The sequence below is a fragment of the Felis catus genome, chromosome B3 (assembly GCF_018350175.1).
Source record: "Felis catus isolate Fca126 chromosome B3, F.catus_Fca126_mat1.0, whole genome shotgun sequence".
Classification (NCBI taxonomy): domain Eukaryota; kingdom Metazoa; phylum Chordata; class Mammalia; order Carnivora; family Felidae; genus Felis; species Felis catus.
Window position 1 is genome coordinate 145,182,484 of NC_058373.1, and position 19,847 is coordinate 145,202,330.

At 47.1% G+C, this 19,847-nt stretch overlaps 1 protein-coding gene across 15 annotated transcripts in view; it reads left to right on the forward strand.

Annotated features, from left to right (window-relative positions):
- Positions 1-19,847, forward strand: part of KLC1 (kinesin light chain 1) — a 51,478-nt gene that overhangs the window by 16,112 nt on the left and 15,519 nt on the right. For 5 of the 15 annotated variants that reach the window (XM_019833679.3, XM_019833682.3, XM_045060588.1 and 2 more), the window contains exons 4-14: positions 414-644; positions 4,003-4,081; positions 4,588-4,813; positions 7,178-7,265; positions 7,903-8,004; positions 10,011-10,184; positions 10,331-10,430; positions 12,979-13,028; positions 13,108-13,175; positions 14,192-14,300; positions 17,612-17,773. In XM_019833679.3, coding sequence (XP_019689238.1) covers positions 414-644; positions 4,003-4,081; positions 4,588-4,813; positions 7,178-7,265; positions 7,903-8,004; positions 10,011-10,184; positions 10,331-10,430; positions 12,979-13,028; positions 13,108-13,175; positions 14,192-14,300; positions 17,612-17,773 — 1,389 coding nt within the window. The remainder of the gene's footprint in view (positions 1-413; positions 645-4,002; positions 4,082-4,587; positions 4,814-7,177; positions 7,266-7,902; positions 8,005-10,010; positions 10,185-10,330; positions 10,431-12,978; positions 13,029-13,107; positions 13,176-14,191; positions 14,301-17,611; positions 17,774-19,847) is intronic. The other 10 variants (XM_019833683.3, XM_045060589.1, XM_019833684.3 and 7 more) reach the window with 3 other exon arrangements.

Below are 19,847 nucleotides of genomic sequence, written 5' to 3' on the forward strand. Positions count from 1 at the left end.
CGCCCTTCTCTAGCTCCGTCACCAGCCCCTCCCTGAGTGACCCCCGTACACATATGCCTGCTCGGGCACACACTCTCAGATGTGGAAAAGGGTCTCTGAGAAATTATGTTGGAGCCACTTAGATAGAAAGTGGAAAAGTAACAGTTTTGTCAGAAGAGTTAGCTGTGTGTCCATTGCTAGTCTATTTGAGGTGCTGTCAAGCGGCAGAGCAGCGTGGGGTTCCTGTAGATGTTTTGAGCCCGCGCCCCTGTGTACGTGAGACCGAGGGTGGGAAGGGAAGTGAGCAGCAGCGGTACTTGTCTGTGTCGCGGCACGTCCCTGCCCGCGTGAGGAGAGCAGGCACAGTGTGCGTGGGCGGGAGGGGGACGTGTGGGCCGGACCCTGCAGTGCTGTCAGCGCTTCTGTCTGTCCAGGTTATGATGGCTTTGTCCAATCACCTGAATGCTGTCGAGTCGGAGAAACAGAAGCTGCGGGCACAGGTTCGTCGCCTGTGCCAGGAGAATCAGTGGCTGCGGGATGAATTGGCCAACACGCAGCAGAAATTACAGAAGAGTGAGCAGTCTGTGGCCCAACTGGAGGAAGAAAAGAAGCATCTGGAATTCATGAATCAGTTAAAAAAATACGATGATGACATCTCTCCATCCGTAAGTGGTTCAGAAGGAATGCAGTACTGACAGTTAACCCTGCTGTAGTTAGTAGGTTCTTTTAGTAAAGCCGTCAGTGTTTTCCGCCCCCGCTTTAGTGGTTGCAGGTAGCAAGACCAGAGATTCTAACTTTTGGGACTTAGTTCCTGGGCAAGTCATGGAGGTTCTCCTTGCCATGTGCTTTTCATACATGTGTTTGCAAGTTCTTTTTTTTTTTTTTTTTTTAAGTTTATTTTTGAAAGAGAGCACATGCGCGTGAGCGAGGGAGGGACAGAGACAGAGAGAGAAAGAGAGAATGAATGAATGAGTGAATCTATCCCAAGCAGGATCCAGACTGTCAGCGCAGAGCCCGACGTGGGGCTTGATCTCAGGAACTATGAGATCATGACCTGAGCCGAAATCAAGAGTTGGACACTCAACCGACTGAGCCCCCTGGGTGCCCCTCATGTGTGTTTTAGAACAGTGGTCAGAAACGTAAGAATACTTTGTAAATGTGAGGCACGATGCACAGAGGCACTTGACAAGGTTTGTCCCGGCTGGAGATCTCTTGGACATTTTAACCCATGGGGTCTGGCTTCCACACCCAGCGCACTGCTGGAGCTCTCTCAGGTCAGCGTGGGTCCCACGCAGTCATTTGTCATCTAGCCTTGTAATCTGTAACTAAGTCTGTGGCCTGTGGTGCTGTGGGTCTTGACTTTCTCTTTGAGACTCTCTTCCCCCTGCTCCCAGGACACCACCTGGGTCTCCTGCTCCCTCACTCCTGCTTCCTTCTTGCCTACTTCTGCTGGGAATGTTAGGGTTCACCAGGGATTTTGCTTTTCTCCTTTTTTGTTGATTCTCTTTGGTGGTTCATCTCAGTCTTGATTATTTTCCATCCACCATTTTTATCTGTTCAGTTAACAACTTTAAAAGAAATTTTGGACTAATTTCATTATTATTTTTTATTATTAATTATTTTTTAAATGTTTATTTTGAGACAGCGTGCATGTGCACAAGCAGAGAGGGAAAGAGAGATAGAAAAACAAAGCAGATGCCAGGCTCCAAGCTGTCAGTGCAGAGCCCAACGTGGGGCTCGAACCCACAAACTGTAAGATCACGACCTGAGCTGAAATCAGATGCCTAACCGACTGAGCCACCCAGCCACCCTGTAGTAATTTTAGATTCACAGAAAAGTTGAAAAGATAGTGAAGAGAATTCCCATATATCCTTTACTCAGTTTCCCCTAATGTCACATCTCCCGTCACCACGGTGCATGTCTTCATCCACTCTGGCCACTCTGATGGAATACCATAGGCCGCGTGACTTATTTCTCCTGATTCCGAGATCAGGGTGTCAGCAGTCGGGTGCTTGGCGAGGGCCTTTTTCCTGGCTGTGTCCTCACATGGCCTCCTTTCGTGCGTGGGTAGAGGAAGAGAGCGAGAGGGCAGCCTAGCGTCTTTTCCTTTTTCCTCTTCGTGTGAGGAAGGACACCAGTCCTGTCACGACGGCCCCATCCTCATGACTTCGTCTAACCCACGTTGCCTCTGAAAGGCCCCTTCTCCACGCGCCATCATGTTGAAGGTTAGGGCTTTAGTAGAGGATTTGGGAGGGGGCGGGGGCACATCAGTCCACAGCACCCCGTTTGATTAGGCTTGCCGTATTGCTCCCTTGTGGAGTAACTGAACGTTTTGCTGTAAGAGAAGCACTGCTATACACTGCTGTTGGAATGAGAATAAATGGAGATGCTGAAGCCGGCCAGCGATTCACCTAGAATACTGGATAGTTTTGGAAGCTTTCATAGAGACTTTGAAAACTTTTTATTTTGAAAAATATCTGGCTTGGGGAAGTGAGCTAACAGTGAGCTAACTCTGCCTCTCAGCATCTACACAAACGACTGTTTCTTGTGAACTGTGTTCGAATACGCGGCATACCTCATGCCACATTCCCCTGCTGCTGGGCCTATCCCCCTGGCATGAGGACAGACTCCTGTGGAATCCAGGGCCAGGTCAAGTCAGGCAGTTTAACACGGGCACAGTCGTCACCTGCTCTTCACTTTGTCTTGATTGTCTTGGCAGAGCCCTTCATAGCACTGTTTCACCATGGCAGCGTCTGGTTCACTTAGTCGTCATTCATCTGAAACTGGTCTTTTTTTTTTTTTTTTAACGTTTATTTATTTTAAGAGAGAGAGACAGAGTGGTGCGTGAGCGGGGAAGGGGCAGAGAGAGAGAGAATCCTAAGCAGGCTCCTTGCTGTCAGTGCGGAGCCTGACGTGGAGCTCAATCCCATGAATTCTGGGATCCTGACCTGAGCCAAAATCTAGAGTTGGACGCTCAACCGACTGAGTCGCCCAGACGCCCCTGTAACAGGTCCTTTTCAAAAGAAGCAAAAAACCCCACCTTTCTTCGTTTTTCATAACATAGATATCTTTGAAGAGTATAGGCCAGTTGCTTCATAGATTGTTCTGCAGTGTGGGTTTGTGTGATGTTTCTCTGTGAGTATATTTAGACGACACATCCCAGACAGGAATCTTATCTAGGTGACTTCTGTGTACTTCTTAGATTAACCCGTCCAGATGCGAGTGATGTGACCTGCCCCCGGGGTGCTGCTGATTTCTCACTTGGTCAAGCTGTTGTATGTTCTGTCCATTGTGTAGCCCTGGTTTTGACCCCTGCGCTAATCTGTGGGGACACTTGAGTCACAGACTCAAAGCTGGCAGGTTTCAAACTGCTCTTAGGGATCTTGTGGTGGAGGCAGTGAGCAGGGAGGACAGATCTAGCCTCCAGGTCTGTGGCATTCAGAGATGGGCCGTTTTGGTCTGTTTTTACATACTTGGTTTCCAAGTAAAATGTATTTCAAGTAAGAGTTTCCCCTTCTCTGTTTGAATTTCTTCAGAATGCAGTGAAGAATCTAAGGCAGGCTTTTGCCCCCCTCGCCCCCCGCCCACCTTCCTTTAATGTTTGAGTTCTGGTCCTGCGTGCTTTGTGTTACTCTTTGCTAAATTGATGGATAAGCCACATTGTGGATAATCCTGTGTTTTTATTTTGTTTATTTTTTGTTGAATCATATTTATTCTCAGAAATGTCTAGTGTTTAAAACATAACTTTATAAGGTTATACCTGTGAAATCTCCATGAGGACAGTACCTTTTATAGAACAAATATAAAATGTTTTTGTGGCTTAACACAGTCCTCTGTTGTTTTTAGTCTTCCGATTTATTATCCACCATCTTTTCTAGGTTTTCCAAGTGTGCACTGTATTTGATTTTAAAAACAGATGATCTTTTCTAAGATTTTTTGTTAAAATGAAATTTACACTAACGATTTCCAGTACAGGATTTAGAGCACTCGTAACACTAAAGTTGTCCTGGGTTGATTTTATAGGAGGACAAAGACACTGATTCCACCAAAGAACCTCTGGATGACCTTTTCCCAAATGATGACGACGAACCCGGCCAAGGAAGTAAGTTGGCGAAGGGGAGTGGTTAAGTGGCAGCCTAGAAACAGAAGGTGGTTTGTCCTGTTGTGATGTCATTGCCACAATCAGTGGGCATCTTCGCGCCAGTGGCCTGCCTCACGGGAGCAGCCCTCTGTGCACTTGGATGGTGTTATGTTTCCCAAAAGAACTTCAGAGAGTTTCTTGGTGGGACACAGTAGTACGTTAGACCGGCCCCTGCGAGATAGGGTCGTGCATAGACGGTTCAGATGTGAAGTGTGGACTCTTACGGGGTTGGAAAGGCAGAATTAGTTTGGTGCCGAGGGCAGTCTGACTGCTCTGTTGGGGGCTTCACACCACCCCTGACAAGTTACTGATGTTACGCAGCCTGCCTGGGGAGTGCTGCGTGGGTGTCCGTAGCGTGGGGCCCAAGTGCCACCCTAGACCAAAGCTAGAGAAGAAAGGTGTCATTCAGTGGTGTCGTCCGGATGATTTCCTCTCGGCACATCTCAAGTGAAACTCTGTCTGTGCAGTCCAGCAGCAGCACAGCAGTGCAGCGGCCGCGGCGCAGCAGGGCGGCTACGAGATCCCGGCGCGCCTGCGCACTCTGCACAACCTGGTCATCCAGTACGCCTCCCAGGGGCGCTACGAGGTGGCCGTGCCGCTCTGCAAGCAGGCCCTGGAGGACCTGGAGAAGACTTCGGGCCACGACCACCCGGACGTGGCTACCATGCTGAACATCCTGGCCTTGGTGTACAGGCTAGTAGTTCTCATTTTCTCCTCTGGTCTTTCCCGGAGGCCGTGTTTTTAATGAACTTGCCCGTAAGCTGCTTCGCCAGCTTTATTGTTCACTTCTCCTCAAACAGCCAGGGGGTTAAATTCAAAATACTCAGCGAGCTCTATGGCGAGGCTGTCACCTTGTGGAGCAGACGCTGCCCAAAATGACCTAGGTCAGCCTTTCTAGAATAGCCCACATGCACCCTTCACTCTGGCCAGAGTCAACTCTTGATTTTTTCCAGCAGGCTCTGTACCAGGTTTCTTTCCTCCAGAACAGCCTTCCCACCTGTCTGTCAGCTCTCTCTCTTTTCTGAGCCTCGGATCCCACTCTCCCTTTGCCCCTGTTGTGTCGCCAGAGCCTTTCTTCTGGCGCCTGTGCACTGTGCTCGGCATCGGGGCTGTCTGCGCTTTGTTCTCTCTTCTCCTAGAGTCGTGTCCCTTAAAGGTGGGGACCAGCCTGTGTCTGTGTCCCTGTCTCTCCTGTCACTCCAGCACGCTTCCTCCCTTAGGAGCCCCTGGCGAACACTTTGAAGGGAATTGAGGAATTAGCCTTTATGGCCCAGGGAATGACATGTTGGAGCCCTTTGTGCGTGTCTCTTAGCTCACCTAACCTGAACTAGATCAGAGACGGGTGAGTGGGGACCTGAGGAGGGGGAAGTTACTACTCACACAGTAGGAGTGGTTTGCTGTGGCCCTTCCAGTTTTGTGGGTTGCAAATAAAGGGTTTGTGTTTCTTCATTGTCCCCATTCAACATGTTTGATACACACAAGTATAGGCAGGATTTTAGGCTGGTTCCTGTGAGGCCCTAAAGAGGAATATGTAATTCCTGTCCTCAAGGAGAAGCCAGAATACTGAATTTATTTTTTTATTAAAAAAATTTTTTTTAACGTTTATTTCCTATTGAGAAACAGAGAGGGACAGAGCATGAGCATGGGAGGGGCAGAGAGAAGGGGAGACACAGAATCCGAAGCAGGCTCCAGGCTCTGAGCTGTCAGCACAGAGCCCCATGTGGGGCTCGAACTCACGGACCATGAGATCATGACCTGAGCCGAAGTCGGACGCTTAACTGACTGAGCCACCCAGGCGCCCCCAGAACACTGAATTTAAAGTCAGGACAACTCCGTTTGTATCTCTGCTAAATGGCCCCAAGACTGAAGATGTTGTCTGGAGCCTTTAACTTTTCTGAGTCTTGGTTTTCTTCCTGGTTTTCTTTCCTGGTGTGCTGGTTCAAGGACTGCTGGCTGGGTTTCTCATGTGTTGGAGCTGAGGCTGCTTGTCCTTGGTTGGGGGCCACGCCTGAGAACCAGTGTGGTTGCTCTTCGTGTGACTTCACTTTGGCCAATTGGTTTATAGTCCCTGATGTGTTATGGCACAGTTTAGAAGGGTGCTCAGTATACCTTGTCTCGTTTAGTTGTTGTTACTAATTATAAGTTTCTAGCAGGTTTTAAAACTGTCATACTTGCTGATTTTCACAAGAAGTTTGAGCCAGTTCATAATGTGTAGTATAATTGTAGGATAATTGGAGGAAAAAATCTCAGTACGCTTGGCCAGAATTAGTGTGCTTCAGAGGTTCCATAGGCCTTCTGAACCCTTCCCATGTTTTGTAGGACAGACTGGATTCTGTAGGGCGAAGCCTTGCTGGACAGCTCTTACTCAGTTAAGAAACATGTGTGCTAGCTTTTGTAATCACATTGTCAGTACATAAACCAAGGTGGGCAGAGGCTGGGTCTGGTCTGATGGTGTTTCTGTCTTACCACAGTCAAAAAAATATCCTCATTCCTCTTACTACAAGCAAATGGTGGCAAGTTGCATACCGGATTAAGACACTATAATGTACCATATTTATTTTTAACTAGCTTTTTCATTATATACATAGCATATCATTAACCTTCCAAAGCAACTCTGTGAGTTAGGTCATACACTTCCTTTCTAGATGGGCTGATTGGGACTGTGGGAGGCTTCTTCGTGTCCCAAAGCCTTGTAGCCGGTAACTGGCAGAGCCTGGGCTCAGATGCTGGCATCAGTTCTATCTGTTAGAAGGTGAAGCTGTGCCCACTTTTTGGGCTGGCTCACTTGTTCTGTGTGGGGCAGCTCGCCTTGTGGGGGCGGCATTGTCCTGGTGATCTAGAGGGGAGGGCAAGCTTCAGAAACTAATCAGGCCTGGATTCCAGTTCACATTTATTGGTGGAAGCTTTTTCTTGTACACTAGAGGTGTTTTTATTAGTTTTAATTGTTGATTTATTTTTTAAATAGTTGGAGCTTTTATTTCTGTGGTTTCAAAATTACATTTTAAAAAGATGGAGTAAGCTATATCCAAAACACTTACTGTATGTCTTTCAATTTAGAGACCAGAATAAATACAAAGATGCCGCAAATCTACTGAACGATGCCTTGGCCATCCGTGAAAAAACTTTGGGCAAAGATCATCCCGCGGTTTGTATATCTGGTTCTTTCATTCTTTTTACATTTTATTTTCCCTATTTTTTTTTTTTTACCCAACTCATTTTAATATTAAACTCAACAGGGAAGGTTTAAGAGCTGCCTTTTCACTAGATGGCACAGGTAGGTGTCTTGACTTATTTGATAGCAGTGACAAACTTCAGTCCTGGGGACTCTGATATGTAGCATGTGCTGGTGCACACTCGTTCATCGTCACCATCTCAAATGGATCACGTACTTTTTTTTTTTTTTTTTGTCTTAAATCAAATTGCATGTACTTCTATAATTTTTTTTTCTGAAGAATTTATGTTACCTTCTTCTTAAAATCTGGTCAGATTTGCAAACAGATCTGTGTTTGCGTTGGTTGGGTTGGCTTTGTGGCTTCCAGTGAAATTAAAAAAAAAAAATCAAGATCATGTTGCTGATGTTGATTGTTGAATTTTTGTATTCTGCACTTTACTTCGTAGAATCTGTATATAGTGAATTGCTCTCTTGCTTTTAACCGAAGTCCTATTTCTTCCTTCGCTGAAGAGCACTTCACTGTGCACACTGGGCACCGACGGATGTGTGAGATCTGAAGTCCTGTCCGTCAGTCCTGTACCGCTCCTTGACGTTCCTTTTGTGTTGGTAGGTGGCGGCCACTCTGAATAACCTTGCAGTGCTGTACGGCAAGAGAGGGAAGTACAAAGAGGCCGAGCCGCTGTGTAAAAGAGCCCTGGAGATCAGAGAAAAGGTGCGGCCAGAGGAGTGGTGCTTATTGTCTTGAGATGTGGTGTTTTGTGTCTTCTAAGTATTTCAGATTTTAAGTTTTGAGAGATGACCCCTGTGGTATGCGGTGACTGACCATTTCCTGAAAATAACTCATTGGATAAGGTATGACGTGGACAGCCTGCAAAACACAGCCAATTGGCCCATTCACACCATTCACACCGGTGTTTAAGAGGGGTGGGGGTGTCCGTGTATGCCCGCCCTGCCTGATGTGGCCTAGGAATGCCTGCAGAAGGAGGAACTTGTGAGCACTGGCCGTGGAAGGCCTAAGGGCACACCATTTCACAATGGGGCATGTACCTGTCGAGAAGAAACACATTGAAATTTAAAAATAAAGTCACCAAATACGCTTGTAATGCTTAAAAGATGAAGTTATTTTGAGAACTAAAGTGTAACTCAGAACTGTAGATGACGTCAGTGTCATGGATGTTAATTACGCCAGGAGCTACAGTTTATGGTAATTAGGTATTGGAAAAAATGTAGCTTGTCAATTCCAGCAGTAGGGAGGCTCAGGTGTCCGGTCCATTCCATGAATGACCAAGAGTAGTATTTTAACTTGGTATTTTTTGTGATTATTTACCCGCGATACTGCAAGGTCACTTAACTTTCAGCCATATGGCAAGGGGAAGTAAAAAACGGCTCATCATCAAATTATGCAGGAGAACTTCTTTTCTGCTGCCGTCTACATGATATTTATGAAATAAAATGGTCAGATTTTGAGTAGACTAGGGTTAAAGTCAAGGAGAACCCATAAGTATCAAATTAAGGATTATGAACTCTATACGGTGATCTACCAGATTCATTCGTACATAGTGGCTTTCATTTACTCATTTAGCAATGCGTGTTGAGTTCTTGGAGGCCCCTGCTTGGTTAGAGCTGGTGATTTACAAATCAGAGAGAAAGCTCCTTCCCAGGGGGCACAGGATGTAGTTGGCTTCCAGGATAGAATTCCAGGAGTGTGCAGAGAGCATGGGCCCCCCAAAGTCCCAGGAGGGTGGTGCACCGGGGATGGCTTCCCATAAGCGGTCAGTGTTTGTACTGAGTCTTAAACAACGTTCACAGGCAGGGAGAGCAAGGGAGTGCAGAGAGGGAGGGAGGGGCAGCATACCTTCTTGGGGAGGCACAATGTTGAGAGAATGAATCCCTTGTCCAAGGTACTGAAGAAATAGTTTAGTATTTATTCATCTGTGTGTCCATACCTCTGTGGATGCTGACATTTACACTGGTGAAGGAGATGTAACATTGGCACTCCTGGTTATAATGGGCAGTGGACTACATACGTAAATGAGATAGTTTTGGTTAGTGATTCTTGCAAAGGAAGAAACCAGGATGCTTGTGAGTTACCAGGGTGAGGGCGGGCTGGGGCTCCCTTCAGTCAGATGTAGGGAAGTGTGCCCTATGAGGGTTCTGCAGAGACCTGAGGGTTGATTAGTCAGTGGGTGGTGTGGTTGGGGGGACTGGGAGAAGGACGTCAGGCATCTGGGATGAGAGTTCGGAGAGCCCTGAAGGGGGAGTTTGCCACGTGAGGGGAAGTGGTTTGGGGTGACTGCAGAGGCTTAGTGCGAGTGGAATAGTTGGAAATTCCCTTTGAAGGCTGTACACATCGGGATGAGTCTTGTGCAACAGCTGGAGTCAGAAAGGGCTCTTCCACACCTTGGCAGTTATGCCAGCACAGCCTTTATAGAACAGTGTCCTCGTCTCTAGACCGTGCATGATCCACCACTGCCAGCTACTGTGTGGGCTTATTCTAAGAACTGAAGTTTAAAGCATGTACGGTTCCTTCTCACCCCCAAGAATAAGAGTTCTGGTGAAGTTATTTTTATTATTACAGGGCACAGGGAGGCATGGCATTAAGCCTGGAGGTTAGGCACAGTCCCGTTTCTGTTTAGAAGGATCTTTCTCGTAGGTGGAGAATGGATTGGATGGGAGTGAAACAAATCAGTGTTTCTAATACACTCTATTTTGTTCCAGGTTTTGGGAAAGGATCACCCCGATGTTGCTAAGCAGTTGAACAACTTGGCCTTACTGTGCCAGAATCAGGGCAAATATGAAGAAGTAGAATATTATTATCAAAGAGCCCTTGAGATCTACCAAACAAAACTGGGGCCTGACGACCCCAATGTGGCCAAAACGAAAAATAACCTGGTATGTTGATAGAGGCACACTCTGTAGATAGAGCCAGAATTCCTTTTCTTTGAACTTTTGAAGTTTGTTTTGTAATTTAGCCTGTAGGTAAGAGTGTATATTTCATTTATATATGAAGATTACTGAGTACTTTATTTTCTTTTAAGGCCTCCTGCTATCTGAAGCAAGGAAAATTCAAGCAAGCAGAAACACTGTACAAAGAGATTCTCACTCGTGCACACGAAAGGGAGTTCGGTTCTGTGGATGGTAAGAACTACACTACTGCTGCTGAGCGTATACAGTTGCAGAATGCATTAAGAGCGATTTCCTGCTGGAACTTGGTAATACCCAAATCATCCTAATATTTTCAAGGGACAATGTAATTTGAATTTTAGAAATGATTTTGCAGATAGTGCTGAGAGGAGAGGACATGGCACAGTGTGCGTAGTCCTAGGCTCATTCACTCACCTACCAGCCAGTGAGCATTGGAGAACACCCGCGTACTTGCTCTGGTGTCACCAGTTACTCCAGGTACCCCCAGGGTGTCGTGCCTCTTGCAGTGAAGGGTGATAGGCCACCCACCCCACATCTTGCCTCATTGCCCTCTCCAGAGTCCAGCCTGGCTTCATGCACAGTTCAGAGCATTAACTCCAGAAAGTCTCTCTGGAGACATCAACGGTTCTGGGATTGTCCTGTCATCCTGGTTCTCAAAGTGCCAGCAGGGATCAGTAGCATCAGCACCACTTGTGACCTGTCAGACAGAAGTGCAAGTTGTCAACCCCATCCCAGGCCCACTGGATTATTAGACTGCCTTAAAGAGCCAAGGCCTGTCTCCATATTCCTTAAGTATCATAGGTAGTTAATACACAGTTTTGGAACAAATATTTTGTAGGATTTAAATTGCTCAATAAAACAGTATTTGTATGTTACATAAGAACCCCCCCCCCCCCCCCCCCCCCCCACATCAGGTGTTACATAAAGCATTTGGAATGAGGACAGTTGTTACTGGTGCGCAGGAAACCTCATAATGCATAGGGAAAGAGGTTTTGGTTAATAAGTGTTTTCTTTATCCTTTATTTTTTATGTTTTTTTTATTTATTTAGAGAGAGAACGAGTCGGGGAGGGGCAGGGGGGAGGGAATCAGAGGATCTGAAGCAGGCTCTGTGCTGACAGCAGAGAGCCCAATGCAGGGCTTGAACTCATGAACCATGAGATTGTGACCTGAGCCAAAGTTGGATGTTGAACTAACTGAGCCACCCAGGCACCCCAATAAATACTTTTTTTTATAGAGAGTTCCTAGAAACCACTCTTGAAAGATCTTTGAAGTGTATTAATACTATTTTTCTCCCGTTAGTAAGTGGAGCGGTAAATCTCTTTTACTCTGAGAATCTGGGAATGCCCCAGGCTCACCATTCTGAGCGTGGATTCTGTTTGCAGTTGACACAGGACGGGACAGCAAGTGCCTCCCCAGAGTCGTACAGTTCACAGGGGCTTCCATATCCTCGCCTAACTGCGGAGGCTGTCTGGACTTTGTAGTGATTTCAGGTCCTTTCCTTAATGCTGCTTTTGCAAAATTCTGTTCTTGGGGAATATTTGTTTCCTTATGACTTGCTAGCTTCATTTTGCTAAAAACAGTAGTATAAAGTCCACAGCTAATTGGGTTCCAGTTAAAAAAGCAGTGTTCCTGTATTTGGATTTGCCTTCCATGCACATGTTAAAGCGTAGGACAGAAGGCATTTCTTTTTGGGCAAGATATGTGTGTCCTGTGGCCATTGATGTGTGACCTCCAGTCTCCCAGGGACCTGCTGCTCACGGTGCACATACTGACATGTGCGACCTGTTGTGTCGTCTGGGAGTCGTGCTCTATTAGCTGGTGTGTAGTTGGCTATTCCAGCAACAGAATAGTTCGGAATAGTTCAGTTAGATACGGCTAACCCTGCACCCACAGTGCAGCGTCACATACTGTTCACTCTCTCAAGACCAGTATTTAAAATAGGCTTTAGTGTCCTGTGACATGCCAAGTGACAATCAGTTCTGTCAGGCAGTCTCGGTGTGTGATCTCGTTTCATTTTCTGAACATTCCTGTGAACTGGATCAAACCTTAATCCATTTTAGGAGTGAGGACACTGTAGACTAAGTGACTTGGGCCAGGGTAGGTGGTTAGTGAGCGGGTGACCTGGTGTGAGCATAGGTTTCTTCCTCGGGAGCCTGAAACCGGTCCTTGAAAGGTTCCTGCGTGCAGACACGGAAGGTGAAGGTCACCCATGATTTCAAGTGTTTTCCTTCTTTCTGTGCCGATTGATTTACACGATTAAAACCATGCTTTACATATAATCACAAATACTGCTTATTTTTCTTCAGACTTGTACCCTAAACATTTTTCATGTCATAAAAATATTCTCATAGATGTCACTTTTCAGACTGCTTACCCTCCGTGGTGTGGTGTGGTGTGGACACGCTGGTTGTCTAGAAGCGCTGGATGGAGTGGCCTGGTATAGGTTCCGGAAGGTTAAGACCGTAAGGGAGTATCTCGCATCTTTTGCCAGGTTCTGTCCAAGCATCTTATTCCTTTTTCTTGGACTTTTGTTTAATGCTAGCTTTGTCAAATTCTGAATACTCCCCAGTGCTACGTGAAGATTCTAGCACTAAAGTTTCATTGTAGGAGCCTCAGCATTCGTCAGGTTCGGTAGACAGCCGCCAACCTCTGCAGTTACGTCTGATTCTCCAGTTTCTACGGTCGCTGAAACCTGGCAGCCTCCCCTCAGTGGGCTCTCCCGTGCTTCGATTTCATAGTATGTTATGTTTTCTCCCCTAGATGAAAATAAACCCATTTGGATGCACGCTGAAGAAAGAGAAGAATGCAAAGTAAGAACACGATGTTTTGAGAGATTTTCTGAATTGAATACGTTGCTTTAAAAATAATTACTCATTTGTTATAATTTAGGGAAAGCAAAAGGATGGGACATCTTTTGGAGAATATGGCGGCTGGTACAAAGCCTGCAAAGTTGATAGGTATGTCTTTTTACCTAGAGAAATAGAACTACTTGGAAGGTGCTAGTGCTTTAAGGGCAGCTTGTAAATGACCGAACACGTAAAGTTCCGTAAGATGGTGTGCCTGCACAGTCCCCTGTTGTTTCAAATTCCCGTCCAAAAACCTGTAATTTTGTGTTTGAAATGTTCATTTATTTAGAGAGACGGGGAGAGAGTGCTAGAGCATGTGCCTTGGGACGGGGGCAGAGAGAGAAAGAGAGAGAAAGAAAGAATCCCAAGCAGGCTCCATGCTGTCAGCACAGAGCCTGATGTGTGGCTTGAACTCACGAACCATGAGATCAGTGACCTGAGCCAAAATCAAGCATGGGATGCTTAATCTACACAGCCCTTCAGGCACTGTTTCTTTGTTTCTGTACCTTAAGCGCCTATTATTGTTAATAAGAAAGAAGTCTCTTGAAGTACTTACATATGCTGAAAGGAACTAGGTTTATTTCTAGTTTCTTAGTAAGACTGTGGTTATGGGCAGAGACACACTCTTCTTCACACACGTCGCACTCTTTCTGGCTCCCATGTGCTCATTCCGTCTCCCTCTATGTGGAGAGGAGGGAGACCGTGAACAGCAACATTAGGACTGCCGTGTCCTCTTTACTGCCCAGCGCAGAATAAGCTCAGCCCCCAGGGGAGGCACGATGGCTACTAGCCACACCCAGCACGGCTGTTTCTGTTGCCAGAGGGCCTGGGGACAGCCACAGCCTGGAAAGCACACGGGCGTGTCCCAGCGGCCACAGGGCTCAGTGCAGCGTGCCCTGGCCCCTCAGAGAGTCTACCGCAAGGGTCGGAGTCGCCTCACTCACACAGCACTGGTAGGCAGGGGATCCTTGGGATAGAAGAACTGTTTTAGAATTTTGCTGCTTGAGAAAATACTGTAGAAACTTAAGTGTTTCTCACGAACGTGTCTTTTAGTCCTTTAGATTATGTGTTGTTGACAGTTCTGAAACTTGCATTTAATACTCTGTGTATCCTGGGCTTTCCTACAGTCCGACTGTTACAACTACTTTGAAAAACCTCGGGGCACTTTATAGACGACAAGGCAAATTTGAAGCTGCGGAAACATTGGAAGAAGCAGCCATGAGGTCCCGTAAACAGGTCCGTGACATGCCTCCTATTTTTAACTCGCCTGTTAGAGGTGTTTTTTTGTTTTGTAATTAAAAAAACTTTTTTTTCTAATGTTTATTTTTTAAGAATGAGAGAGAGTGTGAGTGTTTTTAATATTTATTTTTGAGAGAAAGAAACAGAGTGTGAGGTGGGGAGGGGCAGAGAGAGAGGGAGACAACAGAATCCGAAGCAGGCTCCAGGCTCTAAGCTGTCAGCACAGAGCCTGATGTGGGGCTTGAACCCAAGAACTGTGAGATCATGACCCGAGCTGAAGTCGGATGCTTAACCAGCTGAGCCACCCTAGATGCCCCTCACCGCTTAGAACTTTAATTGAATGGGTTGAATGAGTCTTTTTTTTTTTTTTTAATATTTATTTATTTTTGAGAGGAAGAAATGGAGTGAGTGAGTGGGAGAGGGGCAGAGAGAAGGAGACACACAGTCAGAAGCAGGCTTCAGGCTCTGAGCCGTCAGCACAGAGCCCGACGCGGGGCTCGAACTCATGAGCAGTGAGATCACGACCTGAGCTGAAGTCGGACACTCAACCGACTGAGCCACCCAGACGCCCCAAATGAGTCTTTTTTAATATGACTTATCAAAAGCTTGACTTAGAAAATATTTAATATTTTAGTTTGTACAAACAAAACTATATTATTTAAAAGGTCGTAACTATAGGGACGCCTGGGTGGCTCCATGGGTTAAGTCCCTGAACTCGAACCAGGCGTTGGTCTCAGGATCTGGAGTTGAAGCCCCACGTTGGGCTCCGTGCTGGGTGTGAAGCCTACTTAAAAAAAAAACAGACCATAACCATGACACCGAAAGCACAAGCAGCAAACGAAAACCTCGATCGGTTAGATTCACCAGAGTTAGAAGCGTGTGTGCACTCAAGGACACTGTTCAGATAGCGAAGATACCCACAGAATGGGTGGAAGTGTTTGCACATCACATCTGATGATGCTCTAGTGTCCAGAATGTATAGAGACAGGAGGATTTCCTAGTTAAAGAATGAACAGAGGAGGAGGAGGAGCTGAGCAGACATTTCTCCAGAGATGGTGCACAGATGCCCACGGGCGCGGGCGGGTGAAGTGCTCCCCATCGTCAGCCACCACCCTGCTTCACCCCCATGGGGACGGCTCGAGTGCGACACAGAATGTAACAGGTGTCGAGGGAAAGATGTGGAAGCTGGAGCCCCCATGCGCTTCTGGTGGGGACGCGAGGCGGCGCAGCCACCATGGACAGCAGCGTGGTGGCTTCGCAAGAAGGTGAACATGGGATCATCGGAGCGTTTTCCTTCATCTACTGAGGCGTTTAGTCATGTGAAATACGGTGTGAGGAGACGGAGGGAGGGGTGCCCTTCGTGCCCTTTAACGAGCAGCTTTCAGAGTAATGAGTAAGTGTGTTAACCCTGTGTGTGTATGTGTTTTTGTGTTACCTTGTGGGCACACGTGAGTGTGTGTATGTGTCTGTGTAAATATACAAAAAAGTATGTAAAGACGGCACGTTTGGTTTTGTCTTATATCTCTTTAGGACTGGAGAGGCAGGTGTGAGTTTTTCCCTCCACCCCCCGCCTCTTTTTTAAGTTTATTTTATTTTTGAGAGAGAGACAGGGAGAGAGAGTCTCAAGCAGGCTCCGCACTGTCAGCACGGAGCCCAGTGTGGGGCTCAAACTCACAAACCATGAGATCATGACCTGAGTGGAAAGAAAGAGTTGGCCGCTTAACCACCCGAGCCACCCGGTCGCCCCAAGGTTTTCCCTCTTGAATGGTACATATGTAGGCGATTATGTGCTTGCTGGTTTATTGCGCTTTTTGTCTGGGGTTAAAGTGACCCGTGTGTACCTTAGAATTCTTTTTCTGAACAAAATCTGTGCAGACTGAGGAGAGAAAACCCAGGCAGAGTTGGTACCAATGATGTGTCCCAGCCTGTGCCCCTGGAGGAGCCCCTTTCTTAAGTCTGGCCATACTTCTGGGTCTTCTGACTCTGAAAGGCTGCTTGGGAGCTTGGCATGCACAGGGGAGAGCGCCTGGAGGCGTTGGGAGGCCTGGTGGGGGTCTGGCTGTGTGGGGCTGCGTGGCATTCGGGCACAGTGCCCACGTTTGCCACCCCTGGGGATGGAAGGTGGCTTCCACCGCCTTGATGCTCATCCCAGCTCTAGACTTCTATGACCTGTCATCAGGATTAGTGCCAACAATCCAGGCTTTGTTTTAAAGTACCAGGATGATGTTTATCAACTGAGCGGAGTCTGGGGATCAGGAGTTGTAGAAGCTTAAAGAAGGGGATTGTCGGTGCTTTACCGAGAAAGGTCTCCTCCTGCCTGGTGAGGGGGCACGTCCGCTTTACCATAAAGTCACATTAGTACATCATCTGTCTGAGATTTGCACCTTTTGAGGAAGACCCTGTGGGAGTCAGCACAGTATTTGCACGAGCTGTTGGGGTTGAAATCCCATTTAGAGTACAGATCGTTAGAACTGAAACGCACCCGGAGAACAATCTGTGCCGTGTTGAGTGCAGCGAGGTGTTAGCTCAAGTGTGGGGGAGGCCGTCCCTGCCGCAGTGAAGTGAAGTGAGCTTGCTGCTGCCCTCTCGCCCTGACACTGGGGCCGTCTGGGCGTTGTCCCGGCAATGTCTGATGACACTTTGCAGACGGAGAAGTTGAGAGGGTTCCGCACTCGTGTACCTGCCTCCTAGGTTCTGTCTTGAACGTGTCCTTGCTCTTCGGCACATCTGTCCCAACTGCCCATCCACAGGTCCTTTCTTGGGGAGGGCGTTTCAGGTTTGTATGTGTCAGTTCATTTCCTTGTAAATACTTCAAGTGTGCAGTTTGCTTGCTGGAGTCCAATGTTTGTTGTTTTTTATTTTTATTTTTTTATTTAAAAGGTTTTTTTTTAATGTTTACTTATTTTTGAGAGGCAGAGAAACAGGGCACGAGCAGGGAAGGGGCAGAGAGAGAGAGGGAGACAGAGAATCCGAAGCAGGCTCCAGGCTCTGAGCTGTCCGCACAGAGCCGGATATGGGGCTTAAACTCACGAATTGCGAGATCATGACCTGAGCTGAAGTCAGATGCTTAACCAACTGAGCCACCCAGGCGCCCCTATTGTTTTTTAAAATTCGAGGTAAAACTAACCGAGTGGAATGCCTAAGTGTTAGGCGTACGTTCCTGAGAATCACTGCTCTGAGTTTTTCTTTCCAGTGTTTAAGAGCTGTTTTGTTTTTCTTTTCCTTAGTGAAACTTAACTATCTTAGAAATCCTTAACGAAACTTAAGTTCTAATGGATCAAACCCTTTCCCCCTTGCCTGGCTCACAGGGTCTTGACAATGTTCACAAACAGAGAGTAGCTGAAGTGCTGAATGACCCTGAGAACATGGAGAAGCGGAGAAGCCGGGAGAGCCTGAACGTGGACGTGGTCAAGTACGAGAGCGGCCCTGACGGAGGGGAGGAAGTGAGTATGAGCGTAGAGTGGAACGGGGTAAGTACAGTACACAGCCGCCGGCGTGCTCGGCCAGGCGCTCTGTCCCCGCGTCCCCCGGCCGCGGCCTGGGCCAGTGTCCTGCAGGGGTGCCTGCCAGCACTTTCCTCTTGTCTTATGTGCCAGACACTTTCCTGTTCTCAAATTACGTACAAAATTAAGATTTCTGTAAGTTTTTACCTTCTGCTAATGATGAAGTCTGTTATTTGTTTGAAGTGGTAATTTTCTTCTCCATAGGAACCCATGAAAGCTGTTTGGCTTAACTTTGAGCACTTAAATGCTGATTGAGTGTCCTGGTTATTTAAAGCATAATCCATAACCTGGATTTATTTTAATATTAGGATTAGCGTGGCAGATAACTAACTCGCTTTGTTAACTTAACCCATTTTCATCGCTAACTCCAGCGCTCCTAATTTCACTGACCAGGCTGCTGTCGATTTTGTTAGAAGTAATTCAGATTCCTTAAAGGGAGATGATGTTGTCAAGTAGAACTTGTCTCTAGGAAAGAACAGGTTGGGATGGCTGCTGTTCGTGTCCCACCTCAGTGCTGAATATCATGTTTCCCCTGGGGGTCCAGGGGCTCATCTCTCTCCACTGTCATCTGCCAGAGGTTCTCGGACGCAGAACTGCAGAACTCGTGCCTGTGTTTGGGACCTATCCCTCCAGGCTCTGCCTCTGGGTTTCACGACTTTGCCTTTATGGATGTTCTTACCACTGCTGTTTACCCAGTGGTTGCCGAAGGGCGTGTGGCCTTCTGAACATTTTTTTTCTAGTGTATTTTGGTCACACGTGGGTAATATTTTTGTCTATTGAGCTGGTATCTGTGGGATTTTGCTTTTATCAGAGAGGACTGAAAGCAGGATTAGCTTTAACGCATCCAGGTGCACTCTCGATTTTTTTATCATTATTATTTTTTGAAGTTGTGGTCCAGTCTGATTAGCTGATATGGTGCAGATGTTTTGCCAAATAGTAGTTTCGGGTTTTTCTATACTCCATCTTTTTGAGTGTATTTATTTGGGATTTTTCTATAGCTGTAGCGGTTTGGTAAGGATTAGCATTCTAAGCAGACACTTTGTACGTAACGTTAGGGGTCAGAGTTTCAGAGAGAACATCTTTCGACCGTCTTTGTCTGGCAGCTGCCTCGCTTTGGGTTTTCCTGTGCCAAGACAACCAATCAGCATCCGCTTTGACCATCCCCCTGTTGGGCTGTAGTCCAAAGAAAACGACGATGGCGCAGGCCCTCCTCTTGCCCACATCTGGCCACACTGTGTACTGTACTCTCCCCATGGTTCCTGTCGTCCTGCATGCCTGTGTAGAGGGCCACGTCCCTTCTCCGGCCTTTGGAAGCCAGGGTGCAGATTTGATACTCTCGAATGAAGTTCTGGAGGAGCTGTTTCTTGAGACAGTATTTCTAGGTCAACTTTCCTGTGAAATCCTATCATAAAGTTACTGACAACGTGGAGTTGTGTTACGTCTTCAAGACTGAGACTCAGGGATGAGGGAGAGGCGCTTCCCAGCCAGGGTGGAGGGCTGGTAGGCAGCTAGTCAGGCCTGCTGCGGGGTCCCAGAGGCCGTGGGCACAACAGTCACTCCTCTGGAGCACACGCTTGGCCCTCTTTCCATTTCACATTTCCCGTCTCACTTTGGACATGCTCTCACTTAGGACGCTCACACGCCAGGCTTTGGACCCCTTTTTACTTGACATTAGACACTAGGAGCTCTGCATCTTTGACAGGATCCATCACAGGACTCATCGATTGGCTGTGGGGTCCATTGGCTGAGAGAATCTAGATTCCAGATCTTAAGTCCTTCCTAAAACTCGCTTTGAGCAGCAGAAGGATCCCTTTTTTCAGAGTCTCAGCTCAAACTTGAGCTGAGACTTGAGAACTGCCCAGGGTAACCAGGCGGGGAGCCTCCCAGGTTGGCGTGAACACCGCTGGGCCCCCGAGGCCCCTGCTCACATTCAGTCCGCCCTCACCTTTGAGGGAAAGCCATAGCTCTCAGCTTCTGAGGTGGTGGTGCTGAGCTGTCCTGATACATGGTCGAAGTTTCATTTTCAAAGCATCCTTGTTCT